Raw genomic sequence first — 20788 nt, 5'->3', positions numbered from 1 at the left:
AGTCAAAAGTTTGGATCCATCTACTCATTCAAGGGTTTTTCTTTATTTTAACTTTTTTTATACATTGTAGAATAATAGTGTTGACATCAAAACTATGAAATAACACATATGGAATCATGAGGTAACCAAAAAAGTGTTAAACAAATCAAAATATATTTTATATTTGAGATACTTCAATGTAGCCACCCTTTGCCTTGATGACAGCTTTGCACACTCTTGACATTCTCTCAAACAGCTTCACCTGGAATGCTTTTCCAACAGTCTTGAAGGAGTTACCACATATGCTGAGCACTTGTTGGCTGCTTTTCCTTCACTCTGCGGTCCAACTCATCCCAAACCATCTCAGTTAGGTTGAGGTCGAGTGATTGTGGAGGCCGGGTCATCTAATGCAGCACTCAATCACTCTCCTTCTTGGTCGAATAGCCCTTACACAGCCTGGAGGTGGGTTGGATCATATTCCTGTTGAAAAACAAATGATAGTTCCACTAAGCTGGGATGGCGTATTACTGCAGAATGCTGTAGTAGCCATGCTGGTTAAGTGTGCCTTGAATTCTAAAGAAATCACGACAGTGTCCATGCTTCACGGTGGGAACCAGACATGCGGAGATCAACCGCTCACTTACTCTGCGTCTCACAAAGACAGGGCGGTTGTAAGCTAAAATCTCAAATTTGGACTCATCAGACCAAAGGACAGATTTCCACTGGTCTAAAGTCCATTGCTCGTGTTTCTTGGCCCAAGCAAATCTCTTCTTCTTATTGCTAAATTTAGTAGTGGTTTCTTTGCAGCAATCTGACCATGAAGGCCTGGTTCACGCAGTCTTCTCTGAACAGTTGATGTTGAGATGTGTCTGTTACTTGAACTCTGTGAAGCATTTATTTGGGCTGCAATTTCTGAGACTGGTTACTCTAATGATCTTATCCTCTGCAGCAGAGGTAACTCTGGGTCTTTGTTTTCCTGTGGCAGTCCTAGTTTCATCATAGCGCTTGAGGGTTTTTGCAAATGCACTTGAAGAAACTTTCAGCGTTCTTGACTTTTGCTGGGTTGACTGACCTTCATGTCTTAAAGTAATGATGGACTGTCATTTTTCTTTGCTTATTTGAACTGTTCTTGCCATAATATGGACTTGGTATTTTACCAAATAGGGCTATCTTCTGTATACCACCCCTACCTTGTCACAACACAACTGATTGGCCCAAATGCATTAAGAAGGAAAGAAATTCCACAAATGAACTTTAAACAAAACACACATGTTAATTGAAATGCATTCCAGGTGACTAGCTCATGAAACTGGTTGAGAGAAGGCCAAGCGTGTTCAATGGTGGCTGTTTTGAAGAAATTTGTTTAACACTTTTTTGGGGGGTTACTACATGATTCCATATGTGCTATTTCATAGTTTTGATGTCTTCGCTGCTATTCTACAATGTAGAAAATAGTAACAATAAAGAAAAACACCAGAATGAGTAGGTGTGTTCAAACTTTTGACTGGTATCATAGATTATTAATTTTTTTATTCCACTTTTTTTTTGAAAGGTTATTTTTCAGGAGGTGCTGCAGCACCCTCAGCACCCCTACTTCCCGCACACTGTGGAAAATGTATGAAAATGTGAGCTGTCCCCTTGAGCTCATACATATAAATTACATTTACTCAGTGATCTGTTTGGACAGATACCTGTTGGGTCTTGAGGATGCCTGCTCAGTTGAATGAGCAGAACAATAATACCCCAATTTTGCACAATGCTCTGATTCTTTCATAAAAATGTCTGTGCTTTTTTTAATGCTGAAACATGGTCCTCATCAGCAAGCCTTGAAGAACAAGCTCTTTATTCTTTATTACAATTGCGTTGTCAATCTTCATATAGCAGCCAAGGCCTGTGCAGAAGCTGAGGGCTTTAGGCCAGCAAAGTAAGCCTCCTCTCACACAACAAAATCACAGATATTATTATTTGTCCTGCTGGAACTTGAGTTTTACAACACACACACACACACACACACACATACACACACACACACACACACACACACACAACCCTCAATCATTCACCGTACATAGACAAGGCAACTTTCAAAGCATTTGTCCATCTCTGCTTTAGGTATAGAAACTGCATGGATTGGGTTAGGTATTAGCGCGCCATTCATCTCAAGCCATGTGTGGAAAAAAGCATGCCTTGGTCGCTGCAGAGCAAATGCAACATTGCACGGTCTGATTAAACTTTTAGAAACTCGACTTATCTTAGTAGCAAAGGCATGGGTGGTCAAAAATTAGAAAATCTAGGTTAATCTCTTTGGAATCATGGCCTGGAGGGATCTATTATGATGTGGTTTATATTTCATCTATTGAACTTCTTGCAGAGCGAGTAGGTACATGTCTGTGCATTCCCTGTGGAGCAGAAACAATGCTGAGCTGAGATGGGTTTCTGCTTACAGTTGATGAGTAGGGGACATGGGGCTGATGTGTCTCAGCATTGCACTAATAAAGAGGAAGGTAGAATGAGATTGAGTATGCATTACCAAAGCATCTGTACACATCTATGTAACCACAGACCTAGAATGAGATTCTATTTTTGTGTCCATCAGCAATTACACGGTTATTACAGTGATCATCACTGCTCTGCTGTTATTGATCTTACTGAGAGTATGGCATATGGTGAGTTAACTGGCATGTCCTCTCCTCTCTTGTCTCACTGTCATCATCATCTATGTAACAACAAAAACGGTTGAGAAAATACTGCAATATGTCAATATGCAGAAAATACTGCAATATTTTGTTCGTACCCTCCACAGAAATTATCACAGTTTCTGGACTGTGATATGTTTAAAATAATATTGTTCAATTTATTTATCTGTTATTTTACCAGGTAAGTTGACTGAGAACACATTCTCATTTGCAGCAATGAACTGGGGAATAGTTACAGGGGAGAGGAGAGGGATGAATGAGCCAATTGTAAACTGAGGATTATTAGGTGACCGTGATGGTTTGATGGCCAGATTGGGAATTTTGCCAGGACACTGGGGTTAACACCCCTTCTCTTATGACATGTGCCATGGGATCTTTAATGACCACAGAGAGTCAGGACACCTGTTTAACGTCCCATCCGAAAGACAGCACCCTACACAGGGCAGTGTCCCCAATCACTGCCCTGGGGCATTGGGTTATTTTTTAGACCAGAGGAAAGAGTGCCTCCTACTGGCCCTCCAACACCACTTCCAGCAGCATCTGGTCTCCCATCCAGGGACTGACCAGGACCAGCACTGCTTAGCTTCAGAAGCAAGCCAGCAGTGGTATGCTGCTGGCTAATCAAAGCTGGTGAGGGTGTTTTAGTATTTATTTTAGTCTGGTATGACTGCAATGTAAAACTCTGACACAGTTTGCCTCCCACAAAAGAAGTGACGTCTTGACAATATTTCCCTTCTTGTTGGTGATATGTTCAATCAATGACAGAGGCCCCTGGTGTGAGACACCTTACAACTCCATTATAGTAAAGTGTGTGTGTGTGTGTGTGTGTGTGTGTGTGTGTGTGTGTGTGTGTGTGTGTGTGTGTGTGTTTGTTTACTCATGTCACCAATGTGAGAAACTCTGCTATTCTTTTATCTTGTTTGAGGAAGTGAATCCACCCACGTATTGTCGTTTTGAGATCTATGTCTGACTTACACTGTAGTTTCAACTGTGTCAACAACTTCATTAATATAACCCATGTGAAATGGTCTTTGGTTAACTTGAATGTGTTTATAAATCCAAGGTTCCCATTTAAGCTGAAGTGAGTGTCAGCTTCATGGAGTGTAACCTAAGAAAGGTCAGAGTAGCTCTTTATTTGGAACTCTGAGGTCTCATACAATAGCCTCACAGTGACGCAGCCTGATAGAGGCCTGCATAGCCTTGTAGAGGTATGTTTTAGAGCTGAAAAGAGGGCTTTGTACGTCTGCAACTATCAGGACCCTTGACACTCAATAAGTTCAGATTTAATGTGTCCTCTTCATGCTGATATTTGCTTTGTTGAAAAACTGCATTCCATTTCCATCAGCCATCATTTTCTATAAAATCTGCAATATTGTCCTTTGTGCATTGTTCTCTTCATGTAATCTCCCTGTTACACCTGTCTTGTCTCGACAGATAGAATCATCTCTGAACCAGTGGAGGACACAGATACTAGTAGCTTCATGGCAGAAATGGTACGACCCTCCTAATATCATCTGAAACAAACTAGTGTACACAAATGTACTATCTGAATTTAAAGGGATAATCCACCCCCAGAAATAAAAAGTCAGGAAACACCTGTCAATTTGGTGAAAGCCGATGTTCTATCAGTGGTTAAAATAGAACTATACCCAATGATTTAACTTCTAAATGGTCCGTCTGGGAAATCTGAAAATCATGTAGAAACTCGTCATAGCTACCAGTTTCTCGTCACTGGAGATAGGTGATAACACACTATCACATTTCATAACGCTTTTAAAACAATTACCTGCCCTCCAGATCGGCCAATAGAACACATTCATCCGTTTTATATCGTCATGACAAAGTGTATATTTCGCTTAGATGTGCTCAATCTAAACAGTGTACCAAATTATTCAACTCAGTTTCTCCTTTAAGTACCATCTCACAATGTGCCCTGTGAGAAATGTGAGAATTGGCTGTTGTTGCCAAAGCAACATACTCTGCACTCGCTCTCGGTAGTGACAAACTGCAAATTTAACTCACTGAGATACACTCCTAAATTAACAGTGCAGTTTGTTTAAGTGATTTTACAGCTAGCTAGATACTTCACATGCTGATATGGACTTTGGTATTATTGTGTGTAGCTATATTTGCTAGCTAGCTACCTAGCTAACTTGTCAGCCAGCCCAGAGAGAGCATTCCATGGTGAGTTTTGTAGTCAACTTGAACTGCAACATTTTCCCACAATTATTTTCATGTTGCTACCAAGCTTGTTATAATGACAAAATGAAACATTTGTTCACAAAAAATATTGTTTTCACATATTAGTGTTATTTAACACTATTTAACACTGTTAATAATTGGAATTAGAGGTTTGGGGTGGATTATCCCTTTAATTGAATAGATACATTGTTTTTGTTAGCAATAATGTTGTTATATTCTTTTGAGCTAACTCTTCGGCCTGTTTAGATTGAGAAGAAAATAGCCATGTAAAGTAATTGAAGCATAGTTGAGTACATTATGCTGGAATGTCTTATGCCCAGGGACTGATATAGAAGCAAGTTGCAACAAGCCACTTTTCGCTATCCAACACAGAGTATAATTTTCTCACACAATTTACAGACGTTTTCATTGCTACCTCTCGGTCTTAAAAGATGTAGATCAGCATAAATATCTGCATTGATATATAGTATTAAGATCACAATCCATCAGTGTGCCACTTCCCAGCAAAGCTGAACATGTGTGTTTTGTGTCTCTTAGTCCTTGAAGTCCAACTATCCAGTCCAAGTCACTGAACCTCAAGGTGGGTGCTCTAAGCTCAGTACATCTGTTCACACAACTGATGTGCCTTTCTGTGCACTCTGATGAGAAAGTACAGCATTCACTTACACCGTCCATCTGACCTTTCCAGATGCAGTGACACTGCAGCTGAGGTCCATGCCACCTGGCTACCTCACACCTCCTTCAGGCAGAATAAGACAGGTGTGTAATGGGGTCACTTGCACTGAGCTAAAGTGTATTGTTTCTTTGTTTATGATATTAATGTGAAAATGTGGTGACTAGTCTTGACAGGATGCTCCTGTACACTGTAGCTTTTTAAATATAACTCCAAACCTCTTACCGAGCATCTGAAAATGCCATACCCTGGCTATCTGTAATGTTTGAGCCTTTGTAACGGAAACTAGCTGTTGGTGTCAAAACCACAAGACCATTTTGATGGGTGAGAATGATCACTTTTTTTCCATAGGAAAGGTGTTGTGAGTTGGTTTAAAAAGGTTGTGATTATTTTAATGGTATCAATTAGAATATTGTGAGGTATTCTGAATCATATTTGTAGTTAATTCCACTCTAGAATTACAACAACTGAATGTAATGTTTTGTTTTACCCAACCTCATACAGCCAGTAGAAGTAGGTGTGGAGTGCATCTGCACAGGCTCCATCTTACAGGGTAAATTAAATTAGCGTTTTTATCATGATGTATACTGTATTTCCGAACAACATTTCCAAGCACATGTTCTACATATTTTCTACACAGATGCATTACACTAACATACGTGTACCTAAAATGGTAGTCTAATCATTTCCATGTACAGTGTATATATTTCCAAGGCTGTTGGTAATTCCATTTTCCTTGCCCCAATTCCTACCCCCTAGACTTCCCCAAGGAGCTGCAGTTCTTGAACAACCCCTGTGAGAAGTGCTGTTGTTCAGCTCCACCTCCAAAGATCAGTGATCTGATGGATGACAAGGACTTGCTGGACTTACTGCGTCTTAAACTGGACCCAAATCATTGCACTGTTAAGAACTGGAAGAACTTTGCGAGCCGTTGGGGTATGAGCTATGATGAGCTGACTCTGCTGGAGCACCGGACCCAGGGCTCAATGTGCCACAGCCCCACACAAGAGTTCCTGCTGCGCAACAACCACAAGACCGTCACTGAGCTCACCGAACTTTGCCGAGTTTACCAGCGCATTGATGTGCTGCGGCTTCTGCAGCGCTGGATGGATAACGACTGGCCCTCACGCTGGCAAAATGCTCATTAACCACTTGCCCCAACCCCTGAAAATCCCTCAGAAATTATGCATATTACTTTTTACATTTTGCTATACACTTTATTGAATTAGCAACAGGGACTTGGACCATTTTTTCTTTAACAGAAGCCCATTTATTTAACATCCAGTGGTTCCAGGATTTTGGTTGAGTTGGTGTGCAAAAGTGGACCGGTAGATCACATTTTATGACTCCTGCGGAGTTGAGGACTTAATAGGACTGATTTCCATTGTGTACTCTTTACCAATACTGTAGTTCTGAGCATCTCAACCAGCTCATTATTTTCTTTTTCAAAGGTCCCGCAACCTCAGAATTGCTGTGTGTCCAATAGTGATGGGATGTTCGCGAACAAACGGCTCTTTATGAACAGATCCTTTTTGGTGAACTTCAGGAAACAAATTGCATCGTTGAAAGAGACGTTCATTTTGCTCCCTGATTTGCATACTGCTACTATGCCTATATAACGTGTACATTCTGGTCCACATTCATTTTTGCAGTGCGTTAAAAATGAACACCATTTTTTTGGACCGATCTAATAATTTGACCACGTAAACATTTTATTTCACGATCTGACATAATGGTAGCCTACCTTTTGGGCTTTACATTGGAGATTGGAAATCATGGTTCTAGGTCAATCTTAAGTGGAACTGTGCTAACCAACATGGCACATCAAGAAGTGGGAAAGAGAGAAGATTTAAATGGTGAACTGTTAGTACATTTCTACTTATTAGAACAGTCACCATAGTAATGACAGACAATAATAATCAATGTAGTATATATAATATGGCAAAGGAGACAGTGTTGCGTATTGGTCTTTATAGTCTCATAAAAACATGAATCATCTCCAAATATTGTATTGTTTGTATTAATAGTTAATGAGTCTTGATTATTTTGGGATAGTTTGATGAAGCTGAGGTCATGTTGTCAAATGAGATATCTCACTCCGGTCTGAATCCTAATTAGCAATTTTCCCTTACGTTTTATATTTTTTTGTGGTTACAATTCCCCCCACCCCCACTTGAAGCAAATAAAAGCTAGATGTTTTCCAGCTTCTTGCTAATCTTATGAACTTTTCTTAATCAACACGTTTCAAAAGTCATCATTGAAAAATACAGCACTGAAAAAAAAGGATTTCTGTTGGAAGTTACCCATGAGAGTTTGAGCTTTCTGTGTATATGATTATATAACTTGGTAAATGTTTATTTATCTAGATTTCAGTGATGAATATCCAATCAGAGGAATTCAAGCCTGTCATTTAATTATACAGTATCATATGGTTGTAGTCAATTATAAATTAGTAGTCTATCATCAATAAATGACAAAGAAACATAATGGATGTATTAATTTAATATAATAGTTTATTGGAAAAATATCTCATGAAAAGTTTAATTACATTTCACTTTTCAACTATTGTTTTTGCTTAAAATGTAAAGATGACATCTTCCATACAGATTGTGTCCCCTTTGTGTGTGAAATAGGTCTGAATTGTGACAGATACAATATTGAGGCATTTGTAAAAATGAGTATACTTCCAAGTGAACAGAAGTTGGGAAATAGTACCATAATTTAAATAAGTTTGAGTACACATAGAGCTAATGAGCACATTTTCCTTAATTTTGATGTCAACTGTTTAAATATAGATGTAGCATATGGATGAATACAAAGAGATATCTGAGACAAATCTACATAAAAAAATAATGACATGTTTATGTTTTCTACATAAACAAATCACATCCTCAACATGGAGTCAACTCATGCACAAATGGAATGGTGCTTATTTACAAAAAAGTTGCATTCATTGTTGGTTTATCCCAAGTGTAAGGTTCACATGGCTGGAAACCAGGAGTAATCTGCATCGGGATCTGTGATATTCAGACCAAGCATATTGGAGAGGCTTATTGATATCCTGTTGTTTTCATCCGATGAGTCTAGTGCATCTGAGGTGATTTTTGCTTTGAACAACTTCAACCGCTCCATGATGTTAATAGGTCCTGAAGGTGATGTCTCTTTCCCTCCTTCAGTCAAAGATACATTCACTTTAGACAAACTGACCTCTGTACTAGCTGTATCAAGGCTTCCTTCAAGCTTTGGTGTGTCAATGGCCTCAAAAAGGGCCTCCGCAGCATCTTTGAGCGCACTCTCAATCTTGTTGTTCTTTGGAAGTCTGTGAAAGGTAAACATTGGTACTTCTACCTGACCACTCTCTGTTTCATCCATACTCTGCTCTTCCTCATTGTCCATGTCAGAATCTTTACCTTTTGAGACAGAGAATCTAAACCTTGGCCACTTTAATTGCCATTTTAACTTACTTTTTTGAGTGTCATCTATTTTGATGTCAGGTAAATTGACGTCAGGAGCAGAGAGACTAAGTTCAGGTGTACTAATCTCTCCCTCAATTTTGGGGACAGAAACTTCCACATCAGGCGCATTCACATCTGCACTGGCATCAAGTTCTGGTACCTTTATTCTAGGTCTTGAGAGACCAAACTTTGGCATCTTAAAATAAGGCAGTTTTCCAGAGGGAGCATCAATGTCAACATCTGGAGCTTTCAGCTCAACCCCAGGGCTTTTAATGTCTCCCTGCACTCTCAGATCAATGTCTGGGACACTTACTCCAATCTCTGGAGTAGATAGATTAAGACCAGGAGCATTCAATTCCACCTCCGGGCCGGAGAGGTCAGCTTTTGGTAAACTTAGATTTACATCTGGAGAACTGATATCACTTTCAACATTAGGAGCAGATAGATTTTGGTCTGCTTGAGGTACATCTACCTTTGGGGCTACACGCCCAGTCTCAAGTGTGGGAACTAGAATATTTCTGTCAGGTGCATCAACGTCAAAGTTGGGTTCCTCCAGTTTATGATTTGAAAGAACAAATGATGGGTGCCTAAAATAAGAGAATTTGAATTTGCCTGAAGCGGCATCCTTATCTATATCTGGAGCTTTTAGATCTACTTCAGATCCTTTGAGGTCAGTTTTGGGTGCGTTGATATCCATCTCTGGTACATTCACTTCACCCTCAAGTTTGGAGGCTGAAAGATTGAGCTCTGGTGTTTTCAGGTCTAGATCATGAACTTTAAGGTCTACTTTTGGTAAATGCACATCAACCTCAAGAGCTGAGATGTCTAAATCTGGTGTCGTTGGATCAGCATCAACATTAAGGTAAACATTTGGGGCTTGACGATCTACATCTAGTCCTTCAAGGTGCATTTTGGGCAAACTGATATCTAAATCTGGAGCAGAGATATCTCCTTCAACCTTTAGGGTAGAAAGGTTCAGCTCTGATATTTGAGGCTGGACATCAGTGGCTTTTTGGGCAGCTTCAGGCAAACTGACATTGATACCTGGAGCAGCAATGTCTCCTTCAATTTTTGGAGCTGAGCAGTTGAGGTCAGGTGCATTCAGGTCTAGATCAGACCCTTGAATATCTGCTTTTGGTAAATTCACATCGACCTTTGGAACTGATATGGCTGAATCTTGTGTCTTAAGCTCAATTATTGGAACCTCAATGTTGAGATCAGGGGCTTTAAGGTCTACTTCAGACAAAATAATATCAAGACAGGGAGCAGCGATGACTCCCTCAATTTTGTGGGCAGAAAGATCAGGTGTTTTCAGCTCTACAACACAGGCTTGGAGGTCAGCTGTTGACAAATCGACATACACATTGGGTACAGAGGCATCCAACTCTGGGGCCTTTAGATTAACATCCAGGTTTGGTCCTTTAACTCTTGGCCCTGTTAAACCAACATTTGGCAGTTTGATTTTAGGAAAATATAATTTTCCAGAGGGAGCATTACGGTCAACATCTAGGGCTTGAAGATCTACCTCTGGACCTTTGATGTCAGCTTCAGGGAAACTGATACTCAAATCTGGAGCAGCAATGGCTCCCTCAATTTGGGGGGCAGAAAGGTCCAGGTCTGGTGTTTTCAGCTCTACTACAGGAGCTTGGAGATGAGCTGTTGGCAAATTGACATCCAGATCAGGAACCGAGACGTCCAACTCTGGGGCCTTTAGATTAGCATCCAGGTTTGATCCTTTAACTCTTGGCCCTGTTAAACCCAAATTTGGCAGTTTGATTTTAGGGAACTTTAATTTTCCAGAGGGATCAAGGACGACATCTGAGACTTGAATATCCACAACCTGTCCTTTGAGGTCAATTTCAGGGAAACTCACATTGAGATCTGGAACAGCGATGTCTCCCTCAATTGCTGGTGCTAAGAGGTTGAGGTCTGCTGTTTTCAAATCAATTTCAGTCCCTTTCAGATATGCTTCGGGTAAATCAACATCTAATTCTGGGGTGTTAAAATCAGCATCTACATCAAGTTCCGGTCCTTTTACTTTAATTATGTTTGGCCATTTTATTTTCGGCAACTTTAATTTTCCAGAGGGAGCATCAAGATCTACATCTGGTCCTTTGAGGTCAGCTTCAGGCAAACTGACATTGAGATCTGGAACAGCGATGTCACCTTCAATTGCTGATAGGTCCAAATCTGGTGTCTTCAGATCAAGGTCTGGTCCCTTCACCTTATGTCCAGACCAGTTAACTTTGGGCATTTTAAAAGTTGGAAATCTATGTTTTCCAGAGAGTGCCTCAACGTTGACCTCTGGTGCCTGAAGATCTACATCTGGACCTTTCAAGGCAGCTGTGGGTAAATTGACATCTACATCTGGTGCACTTATTTCCCTGTAAATATTAGGGGTAGAGAGACTCATGTCAGGTACAGTCAGATTAGCATCCAGAACCATTTCTGTCTCCTTCACCTTTGGACCATGGAGTCCAAATTGAGGCTTCTTTAGGTTGAACAACTGGAATTTTCCAGAGGGAGCATCAGTGTCAACATCTGTGGCATCAAGGTCAGCTTTGTGTAAATTAAGATATACATCTGGTGCACTTATTTCTCCATCAATGTTTGGAGTGGAGTGATTCAAGTCAGGTGCAGACAAGTCAGCATCTATGTCGACTTGGAGTCCTTTAACCTTGGGTCCAGAGTGTCCAAATTTGGGCTTTTTTAGAGTAGTCCATTTGAATTTCCCTGAAGGGGGCTCAATGTTCACTTCTGGTGCGTTAAAGTCTACTTCAGGGCCTTTGATATCTGCTTTTGACAAATTGGTGTCCAAATCAGGCGTGTCAAGACCTGCATCAACATCAGGGACAGAGAGACTGAGGTCAGGTACCTTCAGATCTGCATCAACATCTGGAGCTTTAATCTTTGGTCCAGAGAGCCTGAACCTAGACTTTTTGAGTGTCGGGAACTTAAATTTGCCAATGGGAAGATGAATGTCAACATCAGGGCCACTCAGGTCTGCTTTGGGTAAATTCAATTCTAAATTTGGGGTGCTCATCTCACCCTCAATCTTTGAGGCAGAAAGATCAACGGGTGGTGTCTCCAGGTCTGTCTTAACACCAGGAGCTTTGACTTTTGGCCGATGAAGACCAAATTTGTGTTTCTTTAAATGAGGCCATTTGAATTTACTTGAGGGAGCCTCAATGTTGATATCTGGAGTTTGCAGATCTACCTCAGCTTTTGGTGAACTCAAATCTACATCTGATGCACTTATCTCTCCATCAATGTTGAGAGTGGAGAGATTCACATCAGCTGCAGACAGGCCAGCATCTATGTCGACGTCAGGTCCCTTCACTTTTGTTCCTGATAATCCAAACTTGGGCTTTGTTTGAGTTAGCCATTTGAATTTGCCTGAAGGAGCCTCGATGTCAACATCTGGAGCTTTCAAGTCAGCATTTGGAACATTCAAATCTACATTTGGGGCTTTAGTTTCCACATCAGGGGCTGAAATCTTCAGGTCTGGTGTCTCCAGCTCTCCACTGAGACCAGGGCCTTCTAAATCTCCTGATATGTTCACGTGTCCCTTTGGTGCTTTGGCTTTTATGTGTGGTAGATTGAAGAGAGGCATTTTTAATTTTGACTCCTTGTACTTATATGCATTTGTCTTAACCTCTGGTTTCTCCAAGTCAAGTGAGGCATCTGGAGTGCGGCGCTTTAGTATTAATAGACTGTCTTCAAGGCATCTGAGGGTGCCATCGAGATCTGCTCCTTTCATTATAGGCCTAGATATTCCAATGGTGGGCATTGTGAACTTTGCATCACCATCAGTTCCAGGTGTGTCCAATGTCACATTGGGCAATTCCCCATTCAAAGTGGGACCATTGATTTCACTCTTCAACCCCCCTTCAGCATTTAATTGTCCACTGAGGCGATCGACCTCGATAGTTGGTGCCTCAACTGATTGCTGCATTCTGCTGTAGGTATCCTTGAACATCTGTAGACAATCAAATAGTAAATAAAGCATAGTGCTATGTGGTACTCAGTGGGCAAATATTAAGGTTTTGATCCACAATACATTATTTTATTACCTTCAGAATGTATTCAGACCCTTGACCTTTTCCACATTTTGTTACGTTACAGCCTTATTCTAAAATGGATTAAATAAAACACATTCCTCAGCAATCTACACACAATACCCCATAATGACAAAGCAAAAACAGTTTTTTGCAACAAAACAAAACAGAAATACCTTATTTACATAAGTATTCAGACCCTTTGCTATGAGACTCGAAATTGAGCTCAGGTGCATTCTGTTTCCATTGATCATCCTTGAGATGTTTCTACAACTTGGAGTCCACCTGTGGTAAATTCAATTGATTGGACATGATTTGGAAAGGCACACACCTGTCTATATAAGGTCCCACAGTTGACAATGCATGTCAGAGCAAAAACCAAGCCATGAGGTCGAATTGTCCGTAGAGTGCCGAGACAGGATTGTGTCGAGGCACAGATCTGGGGAAGGGTATCAACAAATTTCTGCATTGAAGGTCCCCAAGAACACAGTGGCCTCCATCATTCTTAAGTGGTAGAGGTTTGGAACCACCAAGACTCTTCCTAGAGCTGGCCACCCGGCCAAACTGAGCAATCGGGGGAAAACCTGCTCCAGAGTGCTCAAGACCTCAGACTGGGGCGAAGATTCACCTTCCAACAGGACAACGACCCTAATCACACAGCCAAGACAACGCAGGAGTGGCTTCAGGACAAGTCTCTGAATGTCCTTGAGTGGTCAAGGCAGAGCACGGACTTGAACCTGATCAAGCATCTCTGGAGAGACCTGGAAATAGCTGTGCGGTGATGCTCTCCATGCAACCTGACCGAGCTTGAGAAGATCTGCAGAGTGGAATGGGAGAAACTCCCCAAATACAGGTGTGCCAAGCTTGTAGCGTCATACCCAAGAAGACTCAAGGCTGTAATTGCTGCCAAAGGGGCTTCAACAAAGTACTGAGTAAAGGGTCTGAATACTTATGTAAATGTCATTTTTCTATTTTTCTTCATAAATTAGCTAACCATTCTAAAAACCTATGAGGGGAAAAAAATGTCTAATAAATTTTAGAGTAGTAAGGCTGTGACGTAACAAAATGTGGCAAAAGTCAACGGGTCTGAATACTTTCCGAAGGCACTCTAATTCTTCAAAACTGAAAAATAATATTGGAAGTATTATGTCAGCATAGTGCAATGACTGCTGACATAAATCATTAAGTACATTTGATTCTGACACTTACATCCCCAGGATCTTTGAGGCCACCATCCAATGATCCGAGACTGACGCTGGCTTTCAGATCCTGCTTTGTCATAACTCTCATGTTGTCATTGTAAGGCTCCATGATCTTGAGTAATTTCACCCTGTCCTCTTTACTGAGGTGATTCAGATTGATGGTGACAACAACAATCTCATTGTCTAAAAGAGTAGAGAGAAAAACGTTTTACTAATAATGATCTATTATGCTTTGTATGTTATAATTATGAATGTTTTTGATCAGAAATAAACTAGTATGTGACATTTTACCTTCTTTTAAGCCAATCTTATCAGTGACACTCGGGTCTGTGATTCCAGTGATGACAACTCCTCCTCTTTCTGAATCTTCCAGGACCAAGCTTTTGGAGTAACATCTTTGCTGACTTTCCCCATTCTAGTAAGATGTCAAATAAAATGAAATAACAATTGTAGTCACTATCATCAAGCAGCAACCATTTGTAACAGTTACAGTAGCGTGTGTGCAGTACTCATCCAAAATGGACTAAGAATCTGGTAAAACAAAGTATCTGTATGGTTTTAGGCCCTGATTTTATTTTTTTTACACTGTGAATACACCCCAGGATAGATTGTTCTCGTAAAAACAGGCTGACTCCCTCAAGGCTCCTGCTCTTTAAAGGGGCAATCTGCTTTTCAAGCATTAACAAAGAAGCCACCTGCCATTGTTTTTGTAAAAACCTGAGGGATGGGTCTGGAGAAATGTTATCACTCTCAAATTCATAGATAGAGCTATGGTTACAAGGACTGACCAGCCATGATATAAACATTACAGTTTAAAATATATTTTGACTATACAGGGTTTGTTTACAATGATATTGTTTACTAACAATGAAGTAACATTTTCTTATATTTTGGGTTCTGATGTGTTATGACAGTTGACCTAAGCACACAAGGATTTTATCCTTGTTATATTCTTCATGAATCAATGGAATATATAATTTATTTAAGTACAAAAATGGATGTACCAATCTCAGATTGTCGCTTTAATGGGAAGCATGAAAGGTTATAACATTACAGGGAACGTTATAAATTATTTGACTCACCATGATTTCTGAAGTATATTTACAGCAGCATATCAAGAAAAATGTCCTCACTATAACCTGTAAAAACAACAATAAAGAAGTGGTACAGTTTATCTTTACTATCAGTTTATAATGTGATTTAATGAGCAAAACTCCCTCTAAAATAAGACATTTCATCTTACAGGGTTTGATGTTGCACAACAATAAAATGTACATTGAAAAATCCTTAAGGATGATTTCCCCCTATCATTTTGTAGGGGCCAAATGAGAAATCTATGGGTAGCTTTGGAAATATTGCATTTACTAATTACAAAACTGCCTCACATTATTATAATGTCTGTATGTGGTGATATATCTGATAATTAAAACATTTGTGAGGTGTAGCTTGCAGAGAAAAACCACATCCTCTCCCAGCTCGGTGGGTGAAACATCCACGCAGAAACAGAGTTGCACACAGTTAATTCATTTCTGCTCAGACTGACACCTAAACAGTCTTTGCTAGACTTTTGCTGCGTCACAAGATAAGGCAGGAGGTGGGATGAATGGAGGGTGATTTACATACAGAAAAATATGAAATGTTCTGAGACCAGGTTGCATAACTTAACATGTAAAAACCAACCAAAATAGTCATTGGACTATGTCTGCTGAAAGGTATCATCACTATTGTTATAATGACAATAATTATCTTGATAACCACTCTAAAGCTTTTGACAAAGCTCTCTGCCTTTAATTTACTGCTGGCTGATTGACAGAGAGAGTGACAGCGACACCCACACACAGACAGCCGCACACCTTAGGAACCCCAGGAATGGCCATTGCCAGGGTGCTCAGGGGAATGTTTCCCAAACAAGTTGGTTTAGATGCATGATAGCTTACATGCCATACCTACTACCATAGCCACATACTGCCACATCCACTACTCTCATGAATGTCAACGTATTCACCTGCATTGTGATGCTGAGGGTTTGGGCAGCATGTCAGAAAGAGGGAATGGTGTAAACTGAATTATGAGTGCCATGATATTGGCTTCAAAACATTACATTATTGTACCGGAAGGGGCAGACTGTGACAAGAATCCAGCCCAGGCATTTTATCCACACCAGCCCACATCACTGTGCACGCTGCCAACTCATCCACAGCCATACACACACATCCCATCCCCACACCCTACCTGGACACAGGCAGTAGTGCTGACACATAACATTGGCAGTACAGTACAGCGTTATTCAACAGTGACTCACCAGTGACTGACTTCCCCTCAACTTTTTTTTGTACAAAAAACTATATTTTTTACTTTTACCCTCCAATTTCATGGTATACAATTGGTAGTTACAGTCTTGTCTCATCACTGCAAGCCATGCATCCCCGAAACACAACCCACACTGCTTCTTGACACAACCCAGAAGCCAGCCACACCAATGTGTCGGAGGAAACATCGTGAGTCCGTACGGAAAACACCGTGCACGCCAGTGCACGATGGGACCCTGCTGGCCAAACCCTCCCCTAACCTGGACGACGCTGGGCCAATTGTGCGCCTCCCCACGAGTCTCCCGGTCATGGCCGGCTTGAGACAGAGCCTGGACTCAAACCCAGAATCTCTAGTGGCACAGCTAGCACTGCAATTCAATGCCTTAGACCACTGAGCCACTTGGGAGGCCCTCCTCAACTTTTTTTAAGCAGCTCATGTTCAAAAGAAACACAATATGTAAAAACACCACTGGTGACAATAACTGTGCCTCTGCGCTAGCCATTTTGTTTGCCTCCTTGTTGTGCTGTCTGTCTCTGCATCTTCTCTGCTGTCACTCTGTGCTTCTTATTGTTCTCTGCCTGCCTGTCTGCTTAAGCCTTATAAGGCTTATAAAACAGACGTTATAAAAGCCAAGCTAGCGACTTAGGCTATATTGGAAATTAGTAGCTGTTATACACTATATATGCACAAGTATGTGGACACCCCTTAAAATTGTAAGCAAATCCTCACAGCAATCTTCCAACATCTAGTGGAAAGCCTTCCAATAAGAGCTATTAATGCCCATGATTTTGGAATAAGATGTTCGACGAGCCGGTGTCCACATACTTTTGGGTGAGGTGACAATGTATACTGAACAAAATTGTAAATGCAAAAATGTTCATATGAGGAAATCAGTCCATTGAAATAAATAAATTAGGCCGTAGTCTATGGATTTCACATGACTGGGAATACAGATATGCATCTGTCACAGATACCTTTAAAAAAAGGTAGAGGCGTGGATCAGAAAACCAGTCAGTATTTGGTGTGACCACAATTTGTCTCATGCAGCACGGCACATCTCCTCCACATAGTGTTGATCAGGCTGTTGATTGTGGCCTGTGGAATGTTGTTCCACTCCTCTTCAATGGCTGTGTGAAGTTGCTGGATATTGGCGGGAACTGGAACACGTTGTCGTACACGTCGATCCAAAGCATCCCAAACACCCTCAATGGGTGATATGTCTGGTGAGTATGCAGGCCATGGAAGAACTGGGACATTTTCAGCTTCCAGGAATTGTGCACAGATCCTTGCGACATGCATTATCATGCTGAAAAATTAGGTGATGGCAGCGGATGAATGGCACGACAATGGGCCTCAGGATCTCTTCACGCTATCTCTGTGCATTCTAATTGCCATCGATAAAATGCAATTGTGTTCGTTGTCTGTAGCTTATCCCTGTCCATACCATAACCCCACAGCCACCATGGGGCATTCTGTTCACAACTTTGACATCAGCAAACCACTCGCCCACATGATGCCATTCACATGGTCTGCGGTTGTGAGGCTGGTTGGACGTACTGCCAAATTCACTAAAATGACATTGGAGGCAGCTTATGGTAGAGAAATGAACATTCAATTCTCTGGCAAAAGCTCTGGTGGACATTCCTGCAGTCAGCATGCCAATTGCATGCTCCGTGACATCTGTGTCATTGTGTTGTGTGATACAACTGCACATTTTAGAGTGGCCTTTTATTGTCCACAGCACAAGGTGCACCTGTGTAAGGATTGTGCTGTTCAATCAGCTCTTGATATGCCACACCAGTCCGGTGGATAGATTATCTTGGCAAAGGATAAATGCTCACTAACAGGGATGTAAACAAATGTATGTATGCACAAAATGTAAGAAAAATCAGCTTTTTGTGCATATGGAACATTTCTGGGATCTTTTATTTCATCTAATGAAACATGAAACCAAAACCAACAAGTTGCGTTTATATTTTTGTTCAGTGTAGAATGTGTTGTTTTAATTTTATAGGCACCCTTTACATTTTTTATGATGCATGATCTTGGCTGTCTAACTGATGACAGAGTTGAAGCAAGTCTAGTATAACCAAGAAATTGCACAAAAATAAATGCAAAATACAAAATCTTAACAGGTCCACAAGCCGCCAGCCATTCACCTTTTTCATTTAATTTTTTTTATATAAAACAAATATTTTTGTGTGTGTCAATTTCGACCTGCTCACCCAACCACAGAATGTACCAGCCTTCGGGCATTTGCCAGAATTGCCAAATAACTAGTCTGCCCCTGTCCACCAGCACAAATGCATTCTGTGAAAATGTAAAACCTGAGGCCACAAACATTGGGTTATAACTTTTTACTGGTCTCTTTGTGTTTCATGAAAAGGAAAATGGTTGTTTTCAATCTCTGACTAATACTAGAGGTAAGACAGTTGAAGAAAGTAAGCAGTTGTGGCTTTATTATTGTGGCTTCGTTTAAAGGCCAGAAAAAATCCCACATGAATGGCTTGGTATGTAATTCATATTGTATATCACAACAAGCAACACATTCCATATGTTAGGGAGGTCTATTTGCATATTTGATAATAATTGTATGGTGGCTTCATTCTCATCTGACCACTATGGAGAATGTAATACAACAGCAACACCTCAAACAGATATCAAGTAACAATGGTACTATAAAAGACACTGTGGGCTGGTTTCCCAGACAGATTAAGTATAGTCATGGACTAAAAAGCTTGCTCAATGGAGAATTTAATTCCAGGACTAGGATTAATCTGGGTCTGGGAAACCAGCCCTATAAATTTGATGAATAGTAACCCACAAGCAAAATCCACTTCATTGATTTATTTACAGTTCTGGGCATTAAAGTTTATTTTTCAAAATGCCTTGCAAGGGTGATGCCAAGTTCATTAGAAACCATCCAACAGCAATAACCCATGTGCTGAAATACATTACTGAAATGTGCCCCTACATCCACTACCTACACCCACACATCGATATAATCCCCATAATTTCACAATGTTTCAGATAACATAACAAATTTGCTCAGACGCTGACTCACAAACCCCCAACCAGACAGCAATTATGGGAGTATCTTCAGGAAACGAAATGGATCGAAACAACGACACTAAAAGCACAACATATAAAACAACCATCCTCCCTTGCCACATATTCAAATGAAGTTGTAAGGTTACACAGGTCGATATTTATATATATTTACATGTATATTTCTTTCAAGGAAATTAAATGAGGGACTATTTAATCTGAATAGCAAGACATTTAAAATACAATAATATCGCTGTGAGCAGCAACGAACGGGGTTCACAGGATGACCGAAAGGACACAAGATCAGTTGGATAACAAAAGCAAGCACTCTATAATGTATGCATATTCTTTTATGTGCAGTTATGAAATACAAAATCTGAAGTGAATCGGACATAATTTATGAGGAGAAGAGGATTTTTAGTATTAGTGTTACAAAGAATGAATTGTTAACCCAATGAGCTACAGACTTTTGGGTTGTACCATTAGATTTGTCTATTTATTCTGCATTCATTGGAACCAACCATTATTCTGTGTTTAACGGGGGCTGAGTAGAATAATGTTTGTGAGACTAGGGGCCGGTTCTTTTTATAAAAACGTCTGTATGGTTTGAGCTACAAACTATTAAAAGCTTTCTATGAAAAGCTGAGACTCTCACGAACTGTATAATGCTCACAAGCTACACAAGAGTCATTAGAAGGTAAGGGGTTCTTCTACATAGAAGATCCTAGGAAATCCAAGGACCTTGTGTCTATAATACTGTAATAAGCTCACATAGTTGCTGTCACAAATGCCAAACTCCACACAGTTGTCACTGACTAGTTGGATATTCACCTTTATCAATAAAACTCATGAATTCAACTGTTTAGGGCTGGGGTCTCAGGACATAAGGTTCATTCTATTACCAGTTGACACAGCAGAAACAAGAGCACTGAACTATGATTAAAATTCCCATTGTACCATTAGCACGAATTACATCAATTTGTTAAATATCTTATTCTAATGGCACCAAAAGCCTTATAATGTGGCCGCGTAGCTCGTATACATATATGCTGGGCCTGTGCTGGGCTCAGATTGGGGCATAGGATGGGAAGGACTCACCTTGTGATGCTCCTAGATATGCGTCCTCTGAAAGCCCAGGCAATGTTGTCTCCTCTGTACCTTAGCT

General features: G+C 40.5%; 2 protein-coding genes across 3 annotated transcripts in view; one reads left to right on the top strand and one right to left on the bottom strand.

Moving 5' to 3' along the window:
- Positions 1–8934, top strand: part of LOC109899098 (ectodysplasin-A receptor-associated adapter protein-like) — a 22534-nt gene extending 13600 nt beyond the window's left edge. Inside the window, exons 2-6 of one of the 2 annotated variants that reach the window (XM_020494154.2) lie at positions 4110–4168; positions 5415–5457; positions 5566–5636; positions 6055–6103; positions 6310–8934. In XM_020494154.2, coding sequence (XP_020349743.1) covers positions 4110–4168; positions 5415–5457; positions 5566–5636; positions 6055–6103; positions 6310–6698 — 611 coding nt within the window. In that variant the 3' untranslated portion in view covers positions 6699–8934. The remainder of the gene's footprint in view (positions 1–4109; positions 4169–5414; positions 5458–5565; positions 5637–6054; positions 6104–6309) is intronic. The other variant, XM_031835780.1, reaches the window with a different exon arrangement.
- On the bottom strand, positions 8040–20788 carry LOC116376226 (neuroblast differentiation-associated protein AHNAK-like). Its single transcript, XM_031835779.1, has 5 exons — positions 20722–20788; positions 15348–15404; positions 14557–14680; positions 14273–14448; positions 8040–12984 (listed from the first exon to the last, which is right to left on the bottom strand). Exons 2-5 carry the CDS (start codon positions 15348–15350, stop codon positions 8530–8532), a joined length of 4758 nt encoding a protein of 1585 aa, XP_031691639.1. The 5' UTR covers positions 15351–15404; positions 20722–20788; the 3' UTR covers positions 8040–8529.

Source organism: Oncorhynchus kisutch, linkage group LG11 (assembly GCF_002021735.2).
Source record: "Oncorhynchus kisutch isolate 150728-3 linkage group LG11, Okis_V2, whole genome shotgun sequence".
Lineage (NCBI taxonomy): Eukaryota > Metazoa > Chordata > Actinopteri > Salmoniformes > Salmonidae > Oncorhynchus > Oncorhynchus kisutch.
Note: the sequence above shows the minus strand (reverse complement) of the source record. Positions and strands in the feature narration are given on the sequence as shown.

Excerpts from the sequence above, each read along its gene's own strand:
- LOC116376226 (XM_031835779.1), bottom strand. Across the intron at positions 14,449-14,556 it reads TAAGATTGGCTTAAAAGAAG|ACAATGAGATTGTTGTTGTC; the intron begins GTAAAATGTCAC and ends CTACTCTTTTAG. Across the intron at positions 12,985-14,272 it reads GCCTCAAAGATCCTGGGGAT|ATGTTCAAGGATACCTACAG; the intron begins GTAAGTGTCAGA and ends GATTGTCTACAG.